Source organism: Hibiscus syriacus, unplaced genomic scaffold (genome assembly GCF_006381635.1).
Source record: "Hibiscus syriacus cultivar Baekdansim isolate YM2019G1 unplaced genomic scaffold, ASM638163v2 tig00111161_pilon, whole genome shotgun sequence".
NCBI classification, from domain to species: Eukaryota; Viridiplantae; Streptophyta; class Magnoliopsida; order Malvales; family Malvaceae; genus Hibiscus; species Hibiscus syriacus.
The window spans coordinates 126,708-146,882 of NW_024063006.1; the positions used below are offsets into that span (position 1 = coordinate 126,708).

At 33.8% G+C, this 20,175-nt stretch overlaps 1 protein-coding gene and 1 long non-coding RNA gene across 2 annotated transcripts; both read left to right on the top strand.

The window, feature by feature from the left end:
• The first annotated feature begins 6,788 nt into the window (after window positions 1-6,788).
• On the top strand, window positions 6,789-11,790 carry LOC120155071 (nuclear transport factor 2-like). The gene is given in 10 exon segments (XM_039166645.1): window positions 6,789-6,927; window positions 7,651-7,836; window positions 8,193-8,490; window positions 8,573-8,647; window positions 8,650-8,798; window positions 8,890-9,064; window positions 9,269-9,390; window positions 9,508-9,570; window positions 11,149-11,212; window positions 11,444-11,790. Coding segments are annotated over 9 exon segments (1,389 nt in total). The 5' UTR covers window positions 6,789-6,927; the 3' UTR covers window positions 11,701-11,790.
• Window positions 11,791-13,859: 2,069 nt separating this feature from the next.
• On the top strand, window positions 13,860-19,080 carry LOC120155073. The gene is made up of 3 exons (XR_005518939.1): window positions 13,860-13,929; window positions 16,926-16,929; window positions 19,055-19,080. It is a non-coding gene; the product is annotated as an uncharacterized LOC120155073 (long non-coding RNA).
• The last annotated feature ends 1,095 nt before the right edge of the window (window positions 19,081-20,175 follow it).

The following is a 20,175-nucleotide window of genomic DNA, read 5'->3' on the forward strand; positions in this document are numbered from 1 at the left end:
GTTAATACCCCCCCCAAAAAAAACTGTAGTAAAACCAGAAGCCATAATAGCTAAGTTTCAGAGATAGCTTACAGTTGCAGCAGTTGAAAAGCTGAACATTTAAATCTCCATATTTGTATCGGAACAAGGAAAAAAAGAAGACCCTAACAATTTGATGAGCCCTATGAACCTGCACTATCAGAGCTTTACAGCAAAATATTCAATACGAATAGAATTTATGCAGCAAATTACAAGTGATGAATTAAGAGACGAAGTCAACGATCGATCCCTTCAAGACTCTATTATTGATTTAATCACATAAACAGAAATCTGTGATGAGTTATCCCTGTCTTTGCAGGAGGGGAGAAATGGCATCAGGAGAAAGGACGTGCACTGCTTTGATTTTCTTACATAATTTTTTGGATTAAAAATGCTCCCAGATTTCAAACACACCTTGTTGGGTCATTCTACTGCCATTAAACTTCTTCTCATCGGGAAGTTCCAATGTTTACTTCATTGTTTTGATCTCCAAATTTAAAGGGATAACACACATATATTTATATATAACAAAAATGAAAAGGGTGTCGGAGTTTGTGTTTTTAGATGGGTATTACGAGTCTTTGATTCTTCTGGTTACATTCGCGTGTTGGTTTCAAGTTTGTGTCGAGTTTTATAATTTGGTGTTCTGTTTTTTTGTATTGTTGAAGATTTATGTCATCTTTATTGATTTTATTTCTAGGTTTTAAAAATAAACTTAGGTGTATTAATGTTTTTCTCCGTATCAGTTTCAGAGATATTTCAGTTGTAAGATATGAGGGTTATAGCGAATCTAGTTAGGGGTAGGAACGAAGCTATGCCTAGTCCCGGACACCATTGTCCTCATTTTTTTATTAGAAAATATATGGTAAATCATATATTAGAGCTACTAATTTTAGTTTATTTTGAATTTATCCCATCATTTTTTATGATTAATTATACTTTATTCTCTCATTTTTCATAGTTGATTATACCCTTGAGTTGGAATCCTGGCTTCGTCTGGTTAGAAAAATTATTGAAAATTTTCATTTCGGTGTAGATATTGTATAAATTCCTAGTTTTGTACGATGAGCCAATGAAAGTATACTTTATGGCCAAGTGACTAGCAAATCCAAAACTCTAGAACAATTACCATGTCTTCCCTTTATGTTAAGAAAGCTATGTAATAGTTTTTGGTTACGAAAAGTTTAAGTCAGAAGTGGTTCCTCCAGTCCAGTATCAAGATATACCTAAGTTCCAATTGAAAAATTATTTAATTGTAATTAGGGTTTAATAGTCAGCTATAGACTGGCTCTCATCTATTAATGTGAATAATTACCTAATCGGCTAATTAAATCCCCTTTTACTTCTTGATAAATCTATCTTTACTTTATGACCAATCTATTAACCTCAACTACTTCCATGCACTGTTCCACTTTCGATATAAATTAGGTCTGGAGATTGTAAATTTTTAATATACTTTGATAATTGTTTTTAATTTAAAATTATGAGATATTATAAATTATTAAAAAATATTATGTAAAATAATTTTAATATAAAATTAAGTATAAACATTGAGATTTAAAACTCGAATTAAACGAAAATGTAACGTATTACGAGTAATTGTATTAAATCAAGATTTAATGGCTTCAATTGCATTACTGTCGAGTTTCTTTTATTTTTTTCCCCTTGAATAAACACAGTTGAAAAAAAAATGAAATAAATAAACGTCAACTTATCTATTGAATGCACATGCAAAAGTGTAACATTTTTTTTTCTGAAATGGTGGCACAAAATCAGTGGATTGCGATTGCAAATCCAAAAAATGTGTTTTTTTAAAATAATTTAGAATAATTACAAGATATTATTTATTTAGAATTTTTCTTAATTATTAATAATGCACACATATATTATAAACGTGTGTATCGAACATGTAACCTTTAAAGATAACAACATTTTTTTAACCATCGAAATCACTCAATTAATGCTTAAAATACATGTTTTTTTTAAATAATTACAAATAGATTTTGTTACTAAAAATAATGGAAGGAATCAAAATTACAACGCACCTAAGCATAGAGAGAAAAATAGGGACAATAGTCGCACACAAAAAAACTCATATAAAAAATATTAAAACCAAAGATACGAAGAAAAAACGAAACATTCTCTTGAGAATCTTGTCCAACATCAAAAGAACACAGTAACCTTCATTAAAATCCATTGTCTCTGTCGAACAAAACGTTTTACGAAGTGATAAAGGAGTGGTGAGGGAACAAAACTATCTGGCAGGCTATTTCGCTACGCAATTCTTATTAAATCGGCAAGCAATCTTTTACCAAATAAGGGATATGACTACATGTGATCACCAACAAACCAATCAGAAAATAAATATTGTGAAGGTCTTTGTGCGAGCATCAAAATGACGCAAATGTGTGCAAAAAAGCGTATCAAAAGAGCAAAGAAAAAGTGTGATACAAGGACAAAAGTTCTTCTTCAAAATTGGAAGAAAAAAAACTCAAAAAAGAAAAGAAATTAAATGACATAGTACAAAAAAAAATCTAATTAGTGCCATTGTGAGCAACCAACATCAAGATTAATATCACTTTCGATTAAACAATAATCAAAGGAAAAGAATAATACATTACAAAAATCCCCGCATCTATAATTTTTGTTTGAGGTGTTAATGTCGATTTTCTGATTGACAAAAGCTTATATCATAAGAATACACACTTTGTTTGTTTGTTTGTTTTTTTTTCTATCGGAAGAAGGCATAATAGATGACTACCTAACCCAGACGTCAAAATGTGTTTAATCAACTTAAAAGCATATTTAATAGCATGAGGCCACCCTTCTTTTCCTTAAAGTTTATAAATAAGGAGAAAATATACTTACGTTCATGATTTGAACTCTATACTTATTATATATAGTGCAATTTTATACACGATCCATTGTTCCTTTCTAAACCCGCATAACGTAAAGTGTGCAAACTAATGTGTGGGTACATATGTATGCACATCAAGTAAAGTTGGTAATGATAATATGAGTAAAAACGATGAAATTGAAAAAATAAATAAACTAAATCTATAATTTGCACCTACCATAACGATTAATTATAATATAATTAGACTTAAATAAATATACTAGTTATTGTTTAGATCAAAATTAACTACAACAATAATAATAATTTAGAGTATATAATTAGCATATTGTCACTTTCAACGGCACACAATGGTCTCGACTATCATAATCATCATCGTGATTAGTTATTGATTATTGATAATAAAAAATGATATATTTGTTAAAAAGGAAACAGAGAAAAAATAATGAAAAAGGAACAATAATGGAGTGTTCATTTGGATTATGACCATCCAGCTCAGTTGGTAGAGCACAAGGTTCTTAATCTTGAGGTCGTGGGATCGAGTCTCATTGAGGGAATTTTATAATTTGGAGGTCTCTCACGGAAGCTGCTCTCAACCTAGTGTTGGGGGCAGCCTACTATCTTACCTCCTCCTTATCCTTTTACATATGGGAACAAGAGACATCCATTTATGTTTATAAATGAGACATATATGTTAAATTTTATATTGTTAGAATATATCTCCTAAGTATTTATGTCATAAACTAAAATATGAAACAAAATAAAAATAATACGAACACATCAAAACCTACATAAAACAAAATATTAACATAAAATTATTCATGAAAATAGCACAAAAAATAAACATAATTTGAGTACAAAACATGAAAAATATGTGAAAACACACCAAGACAACACTAAATATGTGAAGAATTTAGACAGGATAGAATTAAAAATATTTTTACCAACAATCAGTTGGTCTAATGGGATGAGACACTAAATTCTTTAAGTAAAGTTAAGGGTTCGAACCATGACGCTTGTGAGTGGAGAAAACTGGGTTGGAAGGGTCATCATTGCTTTTGTAGTACTCGATCTGAATTAATCGATCAATAGATTGTATATCAGTGATTAATTAAAAAATATTTTAAAATACTAAGAAATGAAAGAGTTTACGTAATGTACATGTATTTGTTGTTGGTGTAGTAGTAGTAGTAGTTGAGTATAGGTTTATGAGACGTCATTTTCTGGTCTGGTGATGGAGTTATTATGAGTCTCCTAACTGCCAGCGAAAGCAGTATCGGCAAACCCTAGAAGACGAAAAAGGAGTTAAAAGCATGCAAAAATGGTTCAATTATTAAACAAAAGTTAGGCAGCCGCTGTTCACAAAGTAGTGAACCTCACTCTCTCTTCAGTCTTCTTCACCCTCCCAAGACTTCAACACTTTCGCCTACCCCTCGCATGCGCATTCAAGAATGGACCGAATTGGTGATCAGGGCAATTGCCTCGTGAAAATATGAAATTATTAAATGTTTCAGATATTTTTTCGCTTAAAATTTCATAAGTTTGTCTCCTTCTAAAATTTTAAAAGTTCATCATCTAATATAAAATCTTACATCCGTTTATGAACATATTCCTATATTTTCCATATATTTTTATTATGATATCATTTTCAAAGATGAAGCTACAAGCCCTTGGTTAAAAGAAAATATTTAGAATGGTGTAATTATTTTATTTTATTTTACTTTTTGTTTTTATTATTGATTGGTTTCAAATATAGAATGCTTAACATAATTTGAAAAAAGTACCTGTTACACAAGTCTGTTCTCACAATTACTTTTAATATTAATATGTTTCTATGATAATTGATATAAAGTTCTTAATGTTTAATAAATATGGGTGAAAACAGCGGATGTTAAGGATAGTAAAAAACACGGAGTTTATGCGTGGGGGTCCCAAAATTATTTATCAGTTTTGGTAATAAAAGTAGAAGCAAAGACTGCAGTCTGCTGCATTCGGGCCATGCATGCAACGCACCTGTAATTTCTCTATATTCAATGTCTTCCTCTCAAGTGTTTTAATTACTGCGGGGGTAAATTTTGAAGAAAAAATATATATATTGTGAAGAAATGATAAATTTATGTAAAATAATATTAAAAATATATATTGGTTCCGTTTTTCAGTAATTTAGTGCAGCAGTACGTTGCGTTTTATTTTTGGTTGTACACTGCTGTTCTTGTGTTTCCTTCTGTCATTCCGGGTTGAGTAGCACTCTTTCCCTCCACTTAGATTTAAGGAGATTTTTAACGAGACTCTCAATCAGGGTTAGACCTGTATAATTCTCTTTTTTAATCATATTCGCCGAGAAAAAAATTAAAAAAGAAAACCTAGCTTTTAATCAGGCATCAAATTATGTATATAAGATATTATTATAGGATCTGTAGAATAGGACGGCTATGTACCATACTTGTGTTGGGTTGCAATTAGATGGGTGGTTCAAAGGTTTGATCATCACACTAATCATCTTATCATACTGATCTTAATTCTAATTATACAACTTATATTAGCCCTATAAGGTTTGATGCAATAAAGTTTAAACTATTTAAATTTTCCTCTACTCATAAATTAAAAAAAATAGATATCTAAATGCACTTGAATTCGTGTCTTGGATGTTGTAATGATAATGATATTAATTAAGTTATTTAAAATATATATATTCAATTAGATATTTGAATGCATTTAGGTTAGAGATTAAGACATATCAACATAAAAAAAGAAAAATAATCTCAAAATTCACTATTAACTACGATGAGTACAAATACATTGTATCTCGTGTATATCTTAAAATTCGAAAACTTTCTCTTAATAAAAAATAAATCTCAAAAGTTATAGAAACTACAGAAAGGGTTATATCTCTCTAAAATAATTATCTCATTATTCTAAAGACTAAGACATGTTATCTATTTATATAATCAAATACTTAGTCATCAAGAATTCTTATCTCATAAGAATTCTTAACTAAATAAACTTAATTACCAAGTAATCTCCAATCAATAGAATAATTGACAAATCCAACTCAATTCTAACTCAAATTTGAGTTAATATCTAATAACAGATTATATGAATATATGAAAATTTTAAAAAATTAACAAAATTATTTCTAGGCACAATATAAAAAATATTTAAGTGTATACTTTTTTTTCGGTCAATTCAGATTTTTAATGTTACAAATGTTATCATTTCAAGTGCTTCAACCGTAACGACCGTTAAGTGGAATATGTCGCACTTATATAAATTTAAAAATTTTATTTAAAATAAAAAACTTTAAATTATAATAAAAAAACTCAAAATTTTCTCACATATTAGAAGAAACCCAAAACTTTAAAAATCATAATTTCAATACTTATACCCACATCGACCGTTATTCTTTCAACCATTACAGTCTACCGAATCTCCACTCGACTGTATCTCAACCTGACGACCAGTTACCGACTATCATATAATTCCGAACATCACGTGTCTTTTCAAACAATTGCATGTGCAATGGGTTTTGAATAATTTCACACAGAACAATGGGCTTTTGTAAAAGTGTGGAGGCCCATTAAAGTCAATACTCCGTGGCTATTGGAAAGGCGTTTTGGTATTCTGGGTTAGCCCACTATATGCGATTTCTTAAAGTTTACTCGGATGTAAATATGTCCTATGAAGAAAATTGCAAAACTGTATATTAAGCACCTTTTAATTTTTGAAATTAAGAAAAAATTCTCTAAAAATAATAATAATTTATTTTATGTTAATTTTAAAATTAAAAAATAAATAGTTTTTTTAATCAATTTTATATAATTTTAATTGATATAATAATAAATTTAACCATTAATAATATAGTATTAATAGTAATAAATAATATAACAATTTCAATATATATATTCGTCAGCCTTGCTGCTGTTTCTTCAATTCCTACTTTGCAGGCATACTCTCCTTCTCTTTGGGCATCTCTCTCTCTCTCTCTCTCTCTCTCTCTCTCTCTCTGCTTTCTTTCAAAGCTCAGATTTCTCTCTCAAATCACCCCCGCGATTCAGGTACTTCTGATCTTAACTTTTCCTTTCCTTTTAATGCCATTTGATCTCTGCTTGATCTTTTTATATACGATTGATCTGCCTATCAACCGCTAGATCCCGACTTTCACCTCAATTTGGTTATTAAATTGGCTTCATACTCTTCTTTTCTATCAAGGGTTTTCTGGGTTTTCCATCTTTTATTGATTAAACGTTTGTTATCATTGTAATTATAATTATAATCTTTCTGAATCTTCGTGTTAATTGTTTTTAGATATAAATAACTGCTTCCTTGTGTTTTTGGTGTTTAAAAAATCTAATTTCCAGTGATGGGTTTGTTTGATCACTTGTTTTAGCTTTGGGGTTTCTGAATTGCTTCAGAATTGTTGGTATAGTGTTTAATAGTTTAGAGTTTATATGAAGAACTATCAAATTACTCGTTTATGGTGAAAATGGTTTTCACGCTTACATCTCTGTTCATGTTCTACTTCATGTTGGTTAAAGTTGTCTAGGAGGTTGAATATATTGTATTTTGTTAGTGAACTTTTGACTATTCTATGTACTTCGTATATCTTGTTCGTTGTTTCTATTATGTTTACTGTCTTTTCTAGATGCTATTGTAGTAAGTATTTTTCTTTCATGTTGTGGTAAAAAACCAGGACAGTAATCCTCATACTTTATTGTGATATTATAGTTGGCTGTGGATATTGACTTTCTATTGATTTATTTCATCGAAACTATGTGCAGATGGCCATGCAGGAAGGAAATCCTGCCGGCACGCCTAGTGCTCAACTTGTTGGAAATGCTTTCGTTGAGCAGTATTACCATATTCTTCACCAATCGCCGAATCTTGTGCATAGATTTTATCAAGATTCAAGTTGTTTAAGTCGGCCAGATGTGTATGGCAACATGACAACAGTAACAACCATGCAGGTAAGCCTGCATTGGGAGTTGGGATAACTTCTAACAGGACTAGGCACTAGCATATTGTCATCGATAATTCAAAATACATGCATATTTCTGTAAATGACAAGTTCTTTGAGAATAATTACCGAAACTTTGTAATGATTGTTATTATGAATTCAGTTTTAAAAAGTATGGGAAACCTTGGGAGAAGCATTATATATCTATAAGTCCATAGTTTTAACTGTAGTAATGGTCCTAATGGATATTTTCGGAAGTGTATGTTTGTGGAGGCTCATATATTGGACTTGAATAGATTTTTTCCCTTGTAACATAGCTTAAACATATTTTGGTTGATGAGTGCTTTTATATTTGCTTTTGAGTAGGCAATCAATGAGAAGGTCCTATCGCTGAATTACGAGGACTATACAGCAGAGATTAAAACTGCAGATGCTCAAGACTCTTTTGAGAAAGGGGTCATTGTACTGGTAACTGGATGCTTAACCGGAAAGGACAATGTGAGAAGGAAATTCACACAAACCTTCTTTCTAGCTCCACAAGACAAAGGTTACTTTGTCTTAAATGATGTTTTCAGATATTTTGAGGACAAAGAGTTGCAAAACTCTGTTCCAGTTAATGGCATCAGTGAACAGGCTTCAACACCTGCCTTGGCACCAGAGCCAGGTTTAACTTGATTCTCTCACTTTATGAATTATGTTTATATACTTGCTTTACACTCAAATTATGGAATTACCTTTTCTTCCAGAGCCAACTCATGACAATCTTGCGGAGGAACCATTAACTTGCCTGGAAGATGAAAATATTAATAATGGTGATGAGGTTTTGACCCTTCAGACAAGGAGGAAGGATCAGTTGTTGAAGAAGAAGTTGTTGAACCTCAAAACATTGCAACTCATAGTGAGAGTGTTGTGGCTGTTGATTCAGCTCCTGCAGTTTTAGAGGATGCTCCTAAGAAATCATACGCTTCAATTGTGAGTTTATGTCAATTGGTTTTTTTCTTTTTCTGTCATGACTTGATGGTCCTTTTATTTTTATTACTGAATTTACCGAAATGTGTATTAGGTCAAAGTAGTGAAAAGTCATACATCATCTACTTCGGTCTATGTTCCTACCAATAATGTGAGGGCGGCATCTAAAGAACCACACTCAATTGTTTCTGCAAATCCTGCTCCAGCCATCGAGGCAGCATTGCCTAACAATGATAATGCACCTGAAAGCAGCAATGACAATGAGGAAGGTAATTGCCAACTTCATTTATGTACTATTGGATAATAATAGCAACACATTTATCTTTTTCAATGAAATTAGATATATACCTTTATTGTTTTCAATGAATAAAGATATCAATTATGTGTCATACGTATTTTTCTATTTGATTTATCTTGATACATATTCTTTTTTGTTTTAAGTATAAATCTCATTTACTTTGTTCTTACGAAAGCTGAAGGACACTCCATATATGTACGGAACTTGCCTTACACTGCAACACCTGCACAACTTGAGGTGGCATTCAAAAAATTTGGGCCCATTAAGCGCAATGGCATCCAAGTCAGAAGCAATAAGGTTGACTAAGTTAATGATTTGAGCTTCTCCAGTTCCCATTCCTAGTTGACATTTGACATTTCAAGTTCAAGGTGTTGGTTCTTACTCTTTTTTTTTTGTATTTCTTTCCTCCTACAGCAAGGATTCACATTCGGCTTTGTTGAATTCGAGAATGCAAGTTCAGTGCAGAGTGCACTTGAGGTATGATCACTAACATAAGTTGCTCTTCCATTAAATCACTTACCTGACAACAGTTAATAAAGACTCTTTAACAAATGCATACCATGTGTCAGACAAGTTCTGTTAAGTTTCTCCCGAATAATTACCACTACTTTAATGTTGAACGAAAATATAAATAATTTATTCCTGAGGTTAAGCTGTCTTGATGTTTACAATCATGTCAACGCCCCCTCCCCTGACTAGGAGTGCTTATCGAGCGAGTCGATCGCGAGTTGGGTTGTGCTCGACTCTTGCTCGTTAAAAAATTTTGTTGTTCGACTCAACTCGTTTGCTCGTTGTTTGCCTCATTGCTCGTTAGGCTTGATGCTCGTTGCTCGTTAAGCTCACTGAAATTTTTACCTTATTTTCTTAACTATAGGTAAAATCTACTAATACACTATACAGAGTTTAATATAACATAAATTAATAAATTTAACAAAAAAAAATTATCAAAGGAGTGTATGATGCATTTTCAAAGTCTAAATTCCAAAGTAACAATCTACAAATATATTAAAATAATAAATAGGGTTTGATTTTTAGTGTAGTAAAATATTAATAATTTAGTTTTTCGTTGTTTATTAGATAATTAATAGATTAGCAATTTATCATTTTTTATTATTTATTAGTAAATTAGTAATTTTTTTGAATGAAATAATTTTTAAGATAACTACTAAAAAATTAACGAGCTACTCACGAACTTATTGAGTCAAGTTGGACTTTGCTCAACTTAACTCAACTCGTTTAGGTCTCGAGTTCGAGTCGAGTCAACCCGAGTTGAGTTTTATCAAGTTTTGACCGAGTCGAGTTTGAGCTGCTCAACTCATTAAGCACCCCTACCCTTGACCTCAAACAAAGCACTATTTCAGAATGATAAAAATCCAGAAATAAAGCCCAAAACCAGGTCAATGTTAAATGACAGTATGGGTTAGATAATGTGAATATGGGATTTTGGCCACTCGAAATGAATCTGATTTGAACTTTTGTAGACATTTATTCGAGAAAACCCTACTGTATGCGAAGATAATTAAATCAGCTGGTCTGATAGAATAAATCCCCTTGATCTGGTGTCTTTTTATTCTTCTGCTACTTAGACAGTATATAGAATGATAGAAATGAATCCTGGACCTTGTAATGGTTTCTGTAATTTAGATCTTTTATTTTCTTTAACCTTATATCAGTCACTTTCAGTTTGCACCAATTTGCAGCCTTGCTGAATATGTTGGAAAATCCAAAAGCTTAAACCTACTAATTTTTAAACTGTTTTATGGATGTTGCAAAAATTTCACATTTTATGCACTTTCTGGGTCTACAATTCGAAGGAATTAACCTAAATCAAAGGTTTAGACTTTAGATTACCGTTCATTCCTTATTTTTGCATCTTTCTCAACTGCATCACTGTGTTTTCGTTGCAGAACATAATTAGATAGTACTGAGGGACCTTGATTTTTTACGATAATCTAAGAAGTATTTATATAATTCGTTGTTATTCTCAGTCAGCCTCCCTTCTGTGTTTCCATATGGTTGTATCTTTGAATTTATTGTTGTGCTCTTGCATTCCAGGCTTCACCAATTACCATCGGGGACCGTCAAGCTGCTGTGGAAGAAAAGAGGACTAATAATCGAGGTAATTCAAAATTTAGAATTTTGATCCTGAAATTTATCAAAATTTCATTATTTCATTTGCCCAAACCAAACTTTTAGTCCATCTAATAATAGAAGCAAGTTTAGGAAAAGGCATGATCTTCAAAACATAGCTATAGTGCAAGACGTTCAATTTAATTTTGCATGATGTGGTCGTGGATATTCTATATCCATCTAGGATGACAACTTTGAGAACCTGCACTTTTTTTTGCAGCTGGTAGCACCGGGAGTGGTACCGGGACTGGAAGAGGAAGGTATGCTTCAGGTAAAGCTGGGTTTCGGAGTGAGAATTTCAGGGGGCGGGGTAACTTTGGCAGTGGCCGAGGAGGCTATGGCAGGGGCGAATTCAGAAACCAGGGAGAATTTTCAGGACGACCAAAGGGTTCGGGTGGATGGAACGGAGATAACTATCAACGAGTAAATCAGAATGGAATAGGCGGCCGTCAAGGTGCTGCCGATGTGAAACCATGATTCAATTTCTTCAAAATTAGCTGAGCAGATTATTATTATTTTTTGAGGGTATAAAACAAAGAAAACGAGGGCCATTAGGATTCAAGTTGTTGATTCCATAAAGTTCACTCTTCTTTTTTTTACTTTCCCCCCCCCCCCCAACACTTTTACATTGGAGAAATGTCTTGAAGAATCTTTGATCTAACTTTTTGATATAATCCTCATATGCCACTTTTACCGTAAAATCCTTTTATTTTAGTACAGGTTGTTGACTGATTTGAAAGATTCGACTCACCGTTGATTTTTGTTTTTCGTACTTTGGTTAAACCGATATGATCTTTGTCGATGGGAGTCATTGCAATACGACATCGCACAAGGAATTGATAGTGGTGAAAATGGTAGCATACAAGATAGCTTTGACTTTGAGACTTGAGGGTATGTCGTATGTGTGTATTTATCAAATGTTTTTAAGATCGGACCGGACATTGAACCGGTAAAGGTACTGATTCATTGGTTCAATCGGATTCAATCGCAGTTGAATTGGATTTTATATAAAATAATATTTTTTTTATTTTACATAATATTCAAAGCAATATTAATATATATGTAATACCTTTTTTAAGTTTAAAATATTAAAAGGTATAAAAATATCACAAGTCATAATATATATAAATTAAAAATCATAAAATCAAGTGAAACAAAATGATTCAAATCAACTACAATATAATATTTAAGGTAAAACATATTAAATAATAAATATAATTATATAACTATAATCAAAAAAATAAAATTGAAGCTTAAAAAAATCATAACAAATGATGTCATTTGATTTGTTTTTTTTTAAAAAAAAAACAATCCCTCATGGCTAAGAAACATAGAAGAGCATCCCAACTTACTTCTATAAATAATAGAGGTAATTTGACATTCAAAATCATTGAGCTTTTTGGTGAGCACAGAGCGAACTATTCTTTCGCTTTAATTGAGCTCAAATTTTAGGCTTCAATCGAACTTCTAATTTTTTTTTGAGTTCGAGCCTTTTCGAGTTCAAGTTTTAATATTATATTTCGAGTTTGAGTTGAACTTGATAATTTTTAGCTCGTGAGTTTTTTTAGTCGAGTTGAGCTTCCTTTTAAAGTTTTCGAGTTCGAGTCGAGCTCAGCAGTACTCGAATTTGACTTGGCTCGTTGAACAAACGACGTATTTTGGTTTAATTTTTTAAAAAAAAGAAAAAAAGTGAACCGACGGTTCAAACCGGTTTTGCCAGTTTTCAGCCGATTCATCCCGGTTTTACCGATTTTCAGCTGATTCATTACCAGTCCGGTTTTGTGAGGTAACCGGACCGGATAGGCCACCGATTCACGGTTCAATCTGTCACACCCCAATATGGGGTTAGATTTCTTATAGTTTGAAATATGAAATGATATAAAGTTGGTTGGAAAATAATTGTTTTATTAGACCATTATTTTATTAAACAAATGGAGGATAATGAATTAGGTAGAATGTGGACAAATTGTAGGGTGAAATATGATTAAAATAAGGATAATGGCATTCTATAATTGAAAAAAAATAGATAGTAAACGTATATGCAGGGAAAGGCTGGCAATAGTATATACAAAGCAAATGTTATGGAAGCCCATTCATTGAGCTGTAATGATGATGGGACGCATGTGGTTGGATTTACTGATGCTAGCTAGCAGTGGTGTTTCTTCATGATTAAGAACTGATTAGAGAGGGTTTGATCGAAATTTGTCTCTGTTAGAAAAACTGCATAAAATACTCTTCATTTGTTGGCTACTTTTCTGAAAAGAAAAGGTTTCAGCCATGGATGGTGGCTTGGGATGGGATAGCTCAGAAGTGGAAGACAATTTCTTAATTTTCAACTCAAATTCTTCCATTTATGGTGACAAGATGAATCTGCCAGAAGATATCTTCATTAATCCAATTCAACAACTCCATACAAGACCAGAATCAGATATAGTATTTGAAATGGTTCAACAAATACTATTTCCTGCTGCATCAGATCCAGTGAACGTTATCTCAAACTTTGATATACTGATATGGAAGGATGGTTTAAAACAAGTATATCTCTCTTCTCATTTTTCTCATAGATCATCAGCTTCAATTTTTGTTATTGGCATAGCAGTTTACTCGCAAGTCATGGCTGGTACTACAAAAACAATAACAACAAACTCTCTTGAGTCCCTTGATTGCTTGCTCTCAGCTACTAATAGCAACAATGATACATCAGTTGTGTTGAAAAATCAAACCACATGGGCTGCTAAGCAGCCAGTGGCTTTGAAAAAAAATTATTAAAAGCTAATTTTGTTGATTTTTTATATGGTCAAATTACAAACTTTAGTCATTAAACTTTAGTGTATTTACAAGATTAAGTCCTTAAGATTTAGCTATAAATACCCTATCTCATTTGGCTTCAAAACCATCCCAAAGCATTCTAGCTTTCTTCCAATACTAGAGAGAATTTAGAGAGTTTCTTGAGAGTTGTTTTCTCCTTTTTATCAAGAGAGAATTATCATTGTTTTCTCCTTGGTCGATTGAGAGAAGTTGTAATTCCTATTTTCTCATAGTGAAATTCTTCTATCTTTGCCCGTGGTTTTTACCCTATATTATTCAGGGGTTTTCCACGTAAACTTTATGTCTCTTTTATCTTTATTTTTATTTTCTCAAATTATCAGTTGCGATATTGCTCTATCCGATAGCCGTCTTCCGCAACAATTAGTATCCGAGCCAGATTAGAGTGTGTAATATCTGCTTATTGTCTTTGTGGTTGCCACCAAAAGGTGGATCCTCCAACATAAGAAAGTAAGAAGTTATTACCCATTCTTTGAAGGTTCCAGAGAACTATTCACGATAGTGAAATAGTGGGAGCTATCTGTAAAAGAAGCTATGACAACGAAATTTAATATTGAAAAATTCAATGGGAGAAATTTCTCATTGTGGAAATTGAAGATGAAGACTATGCTGAGGAAAGACGGTTGTCTAGCAGCTATCAGTGAAAGGCCAGTGGATTTCACAGATGACAACAAATGGATCGAAATGGACGGGAATGCTATGGCAAACTTTCATCTAGCATTAGCAGATGAAGTATTGTCAAGCATCGAGGAAAAGAAGACAACTAAAGAGATATGGGATCATCTCACCAAATTGTACGAGGCCACATCGTTGTGCAATAAAATTTTCCTTAAGAGAAAATTGTACACTCTCCGTATGCCAGAATCTACTTCAGTGACGGAGCACTTAAATACACTGAACACTTTATTTTCTCAGCTTACATCCTTAAGTTGTAAAATAGGAGAACAAGAACGTGCTAAACTTCTACTTCAAAGTCTACCAGATTCGTATGATCAACTCATCATCAACTTGACAAATAGTAATGTCACCAGTCTAGTCTTCGATGACGTTGCAGCTGTTGTTCTACAAGAAGAAAATTGGCACAAGAACAAGGAAGACAGACAAGTAAATCTGCAACAAGTAGAAGCATTGACAACGATGACAACGATGAGAGGAAGATCAACAGAACGTGGCCAAAGCAGCAGTCATAAATATGGTAGATCGAAGTCGAGGAGCAAGAAGAATTTAAAGTATTACAACTGTGGAAAGAAGGGTCATTTGAAGAAGGATTGTTGGAGTCTAAATAAAAACTCCAATCCACAAGGCAATATCGCAAACACTTCAGATGATGGAGATGCTCTATGTTGTGAAGCGTCAACCACCGTGGAAGGTAGAAAAATATATACAGATATATGGCTCATTGATTCGGGAGCAACATATCACATGACCTCAAGAAGATAATGGTTCCATCATTATGAACCTGTCTCAGGAGGATCTGTGTATAGTTGCAATGATCATGCCTTAGAGATCGTTGGCGTGGGAACCATCAAATTGAAGATGTATGATAGAACAATCAAAGTTGTTCGAGATGTGCAGCATGTGAAGGGCCTGAAGAAAATTTTATTATCCTACGGATTGTTGGATAATAATGCAAGCAAGATTGAGACACGGAAAGGAATCATGAAGGTGTTCCGTGGAGCGCTTGTGGTGCTGAAAGACGAAAAGATAGCAGCAAACTTGTACATTCTGAAGGGAGAGACTTTGCTAGAAGCAGAAGCCTCTGTTGCCTCATGTAGTTCAGATTCTACAATGCTATGGCATCAGAAACTTGGACACATGTCAGAACAAGGAATGAAAGTTCTTGTGGAGCAAAAGTTACTTCCAGGCTTAACAAATGTATCACTTACTTTGTGTGAGCATTGCATAACAAGTAAGCAGCACGGTTGAAATTCAACACGTCAAATTCTAAAGGCAAAAATGTTCTAGAATTGGTTCATTCTAACGTATGGCAAGCACCAGTTACATCCCTAGGTGGAGCAAAATACTTTGTCTCATTTATTGATGACTACTCTAGGAGATGTTGGGTGTATCCTATTAAGAAGAAGTCAGATGTGTTTTCAACTTTCAAAATCTTCAAAGCGTGGGTGGAACTTGATTCTGGAAATAAGATCAAGTGTTTCAGAACAGATAATGGAGGAGAATACACAAGCGAATAATTTGATGACTTTTGCAGAAAAGAAGGCATCAAAAGACAGTTCACAGTGGCAAACACTCCTCAATAAAATGGAGTGGCAGAGCGGATGAACAGAACCTTGTTAGAAAGAACAAGAGCAATGTTGAGGGATGCATGCCTAGAAAAATCATTCTGGGCAGAAGCAGTCAATACCGCATGTTATTTGGTGAATTGAGCTCCATCAACTGCAATAGAGCTGAAGACACCAATGGAGATGTGGACTGGTAAACCAGCTGATTATTCAAACCTCCATATATTTGGAAGTATTGTGTACGTGATGTACAACTCCCAAGAAATCTCAAAGCTGGATCCAAAATCCAAGAAATGTAAATTCTTGGGGTATGCTGATGGAGTCAAGGGGTATCTCTTATTGGATCCCACTGCCCGCAAAGTGATCATCAGCAGGGATGTTATCTTTGTAGAGGATAAACTACAAAGAAAAGAAGACGACGATAACACTGAAAAGTCAGAGACTACACAGATAAATGTGGAAAATGAGTTTGAACAAGGATATTCTTCTGAAGCAGAACCAGCACATGATGAACAAGAACTTGAGAGTTCTGAAGCACCAACAACTCGTCAATCAGATCGTGTGAGAAGACGTCCCAATTGGCACTCAGATTATGTTATAGAAGGTAATATTGCATACTGTCTTTTAATAGAGGACGGTGAGCCATCAACATACCAGGAGGCAATAAAGAACTCAGATGCTTCACTGTGGATGATGGCGATGCAAGAAGAAATTGAAGCCCTTCATAAAAATAATACATGGGACCTTGTGCCATTACCACAAGGAAGGAAGCCAATTGGTAACAAATGGGTCTTCAAAATCAAGCAAAATGGTGACGATCAAGTTGAGAGGTATCGTACAAGACTGGTGGTCAAAGGATATGCTCAAAAAGAAGGTATTGATTTCAATGAAATACTTTCTCCTGTGGTTCGACTTACAACAGTTCGAGTAGTTTTGGCAATGTGTGCTACATTGAACTTACATCTAGAGCAGCTAGGTGTTAAAACATATTTTCTTCATGGAAATCTTGAAGAAGAGATTTACATGCTCCAGCCTGAAGGTTTTGAAGAAAAAGAAAAGAAGAACTTGGTTTTCAAGTTGAACAAATCTCTGTACGGTCTAAAGCAGGTGCCGAGGTATTGGTATAAGAGATTTGATTCCTTCATTATGTGCCTTGGATATAACAGACTTAATGCAAACCCTTGTGCTTATTTCAAGAGGTCTGGTGATAACGATTTTGTTATATTGTTGTTGTATGTGGATGATATGTTGGTTGCAGGACCCAACAAAGATCATATTGAAGAATTGAAGGCACAACTAGCTAAGGAATTTGAAATGAAGGACTTGGGATCAGCAAACAAGATTCTAGGGATGCAAATTCACCGAGACAGAAGTAATAGGAAGATTTGGCTTTCACAAAAGAATTACTTGAAGAAGATCTTGTCACGATTCAACATGCAAGATTGTAAGCCAATTTCTACCCCTCTTCCTATTAACTTCAAATTATCCTCTTGTATGAGTCCTAGCAGTGAAAAAGAGAGGATGATGATGTTTCGAGTACCATATGCATCAGCAGTGGGAAGTTTAATGTTCCCTATGATATGCACAAGACCAGACATTGCACAAGCAGTGGGAGTGGTTAGTCAGTACATGGCAAATCCAGGCAAAGAGCATTGGAATACAGCAAAGAGGATCCTGAGATACATCAAAGGGACCTCAAATGCTGTATTATGTTACAGAGGATCAAACTTACTAATCAATGGGTATGTAGATTCTGACTATGTAGGGGATTTGGATAAAAGAAGATCTACTATAGGATATGTGTTCAAAGTTGTTGGTGGAGCTGTAAGCTGGGTTTCAAAATTGCAGTCAGTTATGGCTACATCCACAACAGAGGCAGAATATGTAGCAGCTACACAAGCCAGTAAAGAGGCAATTTGGTTGAAGATGTTATTGGAGGAGCTTGGGCACAGTCAAGAGTATGTCTCTCTGTTTTGTGACAGTCAAAACGCCTTGCATCTAGCAAGGAATCCAACATTTCATTCAAGGACAAAGCACATACGAGTTCAGTACCCTTTCATTCGTGAAAAGGTGGAAGAAGGGACAGTAGATATGCAGAAAATCCATACCAAAGACAACATAACAGATTTCATGACAAAGGTAATCAACGCTGATAAATTTACCTGGTGTCGATCGTCTTGTGGGCTGTCAGAGACGTAAGCAACATGATGGTACAAGGTAGAAAGAATGGTGTGAAGATATGATTGTTCCAATCAAATCTTCAAGTGGGAGATTGTTGAAAAATCAAACCACATAGGCTGCTAAGCAACCGGTGGCTTTGAAAAAAAAATATTAAAAGCCAATTTTGTTGATTTTTTATATGGTCAAGTTAAAAACTTTAGTCATTAAACTTTAGTGTATTTACAAGATTAAGTCCTTAAGATTTAGTTATAAATACCCTATCCCATTTGGCTTCAAAACCATCCCAAAGCATTCTAGCTTTCTTTCAATACTAGAGAGAATTTAGAGAGTTTCTTGAGAGTTATTTTCTCCTTTTTATCAAGAGAGAATTATCATTGTTTTCTCCTTGGTCTATTGAGAGAAGTTGTAATTCCTATTTTCTCATAGTGAAATTCTTCTATCGTTGCCCGTGGTTTTTACCCTATATTATTCAGGGGTTTTCCACGTAAATTTTGTGTCTCTTTTATCTTCATTTTTATTTTCTCAAATTATCAGTTGCGATTTTGCTCTATCCGATACCCGTCTTCCACAACAAGTTAAAGATGATGGGATTTCAATGATATTCTCTTGTTGTAACAGCTTATGGAATTTTGTTGCTACTAGTATTTCTACTACTAATATTGCAGTTTCATCGGGAGAATCGACAGACAATGGCGTAAACACCAGCAATGAGACGGTGTCCCAGAGTTTTTCAAATCAATACATCAACAACATCAAACGATCAGAAATGATGTTTGATTCTTCAAAGAGAGGCAACGACGAGTTCAAACTGAGAAATTGTTAAAACCCAGTTGTGTTGTGAAATACTGCTTCTGTTTTGAGTACTTAGTGTTGTTTCAATGGGGGATGTTATCGAGGATTCAAAAATAGAGCCAAAAGAATCAGATGTGAAGATGGAAGAGAATTCTTGTAGCTCTGTTAAGCTCGACCATGTGGTGTATAGGCAACTTGTCGAGATGAAGAAGCGGGATATGGTGAAAGTAAGCGGTGATGGAGATGAACAGCGGAATACTACAAGTGATAAGGAGTTTGAGGCGATTCAAACCAAGTATGTTGGTTCTCGGACAACGACCAGTGACGAAGGTTGATGCGGTGATCGTCGGCATTCAACTACCTATCGACGAGGCTCCCTTGTTCATCTCCAGAATACGGCTTGAAGCTTTGAATATTAAGGGAATGAAAATGAAATGAAACAATTGAAGATTTCACGTGTTTTTGGGAGTATGATAAAGGTTAAAGAGTAAATCGCAACGTGAGTCCTCTATGTGTGGTGAGAATCAACCTTGTCATATAGTTTTCATATAGTTATGAATATTGCTTAATGGTTTTAATAGAATTATTTTGGCCACTACCCTTGGTGGCTAATTATTAAATTGACCCCCTAAAGTATTAATTTTGTCAATTAGGTCCCTCTTTTATGAAAAGGAATTCTAATAAGTTAATTTTATAGTGAGGGAAATTTATTTGGATTCAAATTCAAAATTTGTTCGACGGCGAAAGGAAGAAGTTCGAAGGGTGATTAATGTAGCTCAGTAATCGAGGTAATACTTTACTACCTCTTTATGCTTTATAGAACGTGTTGGTATTGGTAAATGCATGAATGGAAATGTTTGGTCTCATATGTGTAATTAATAAAGATCTACACTTGATACGAATACGATAG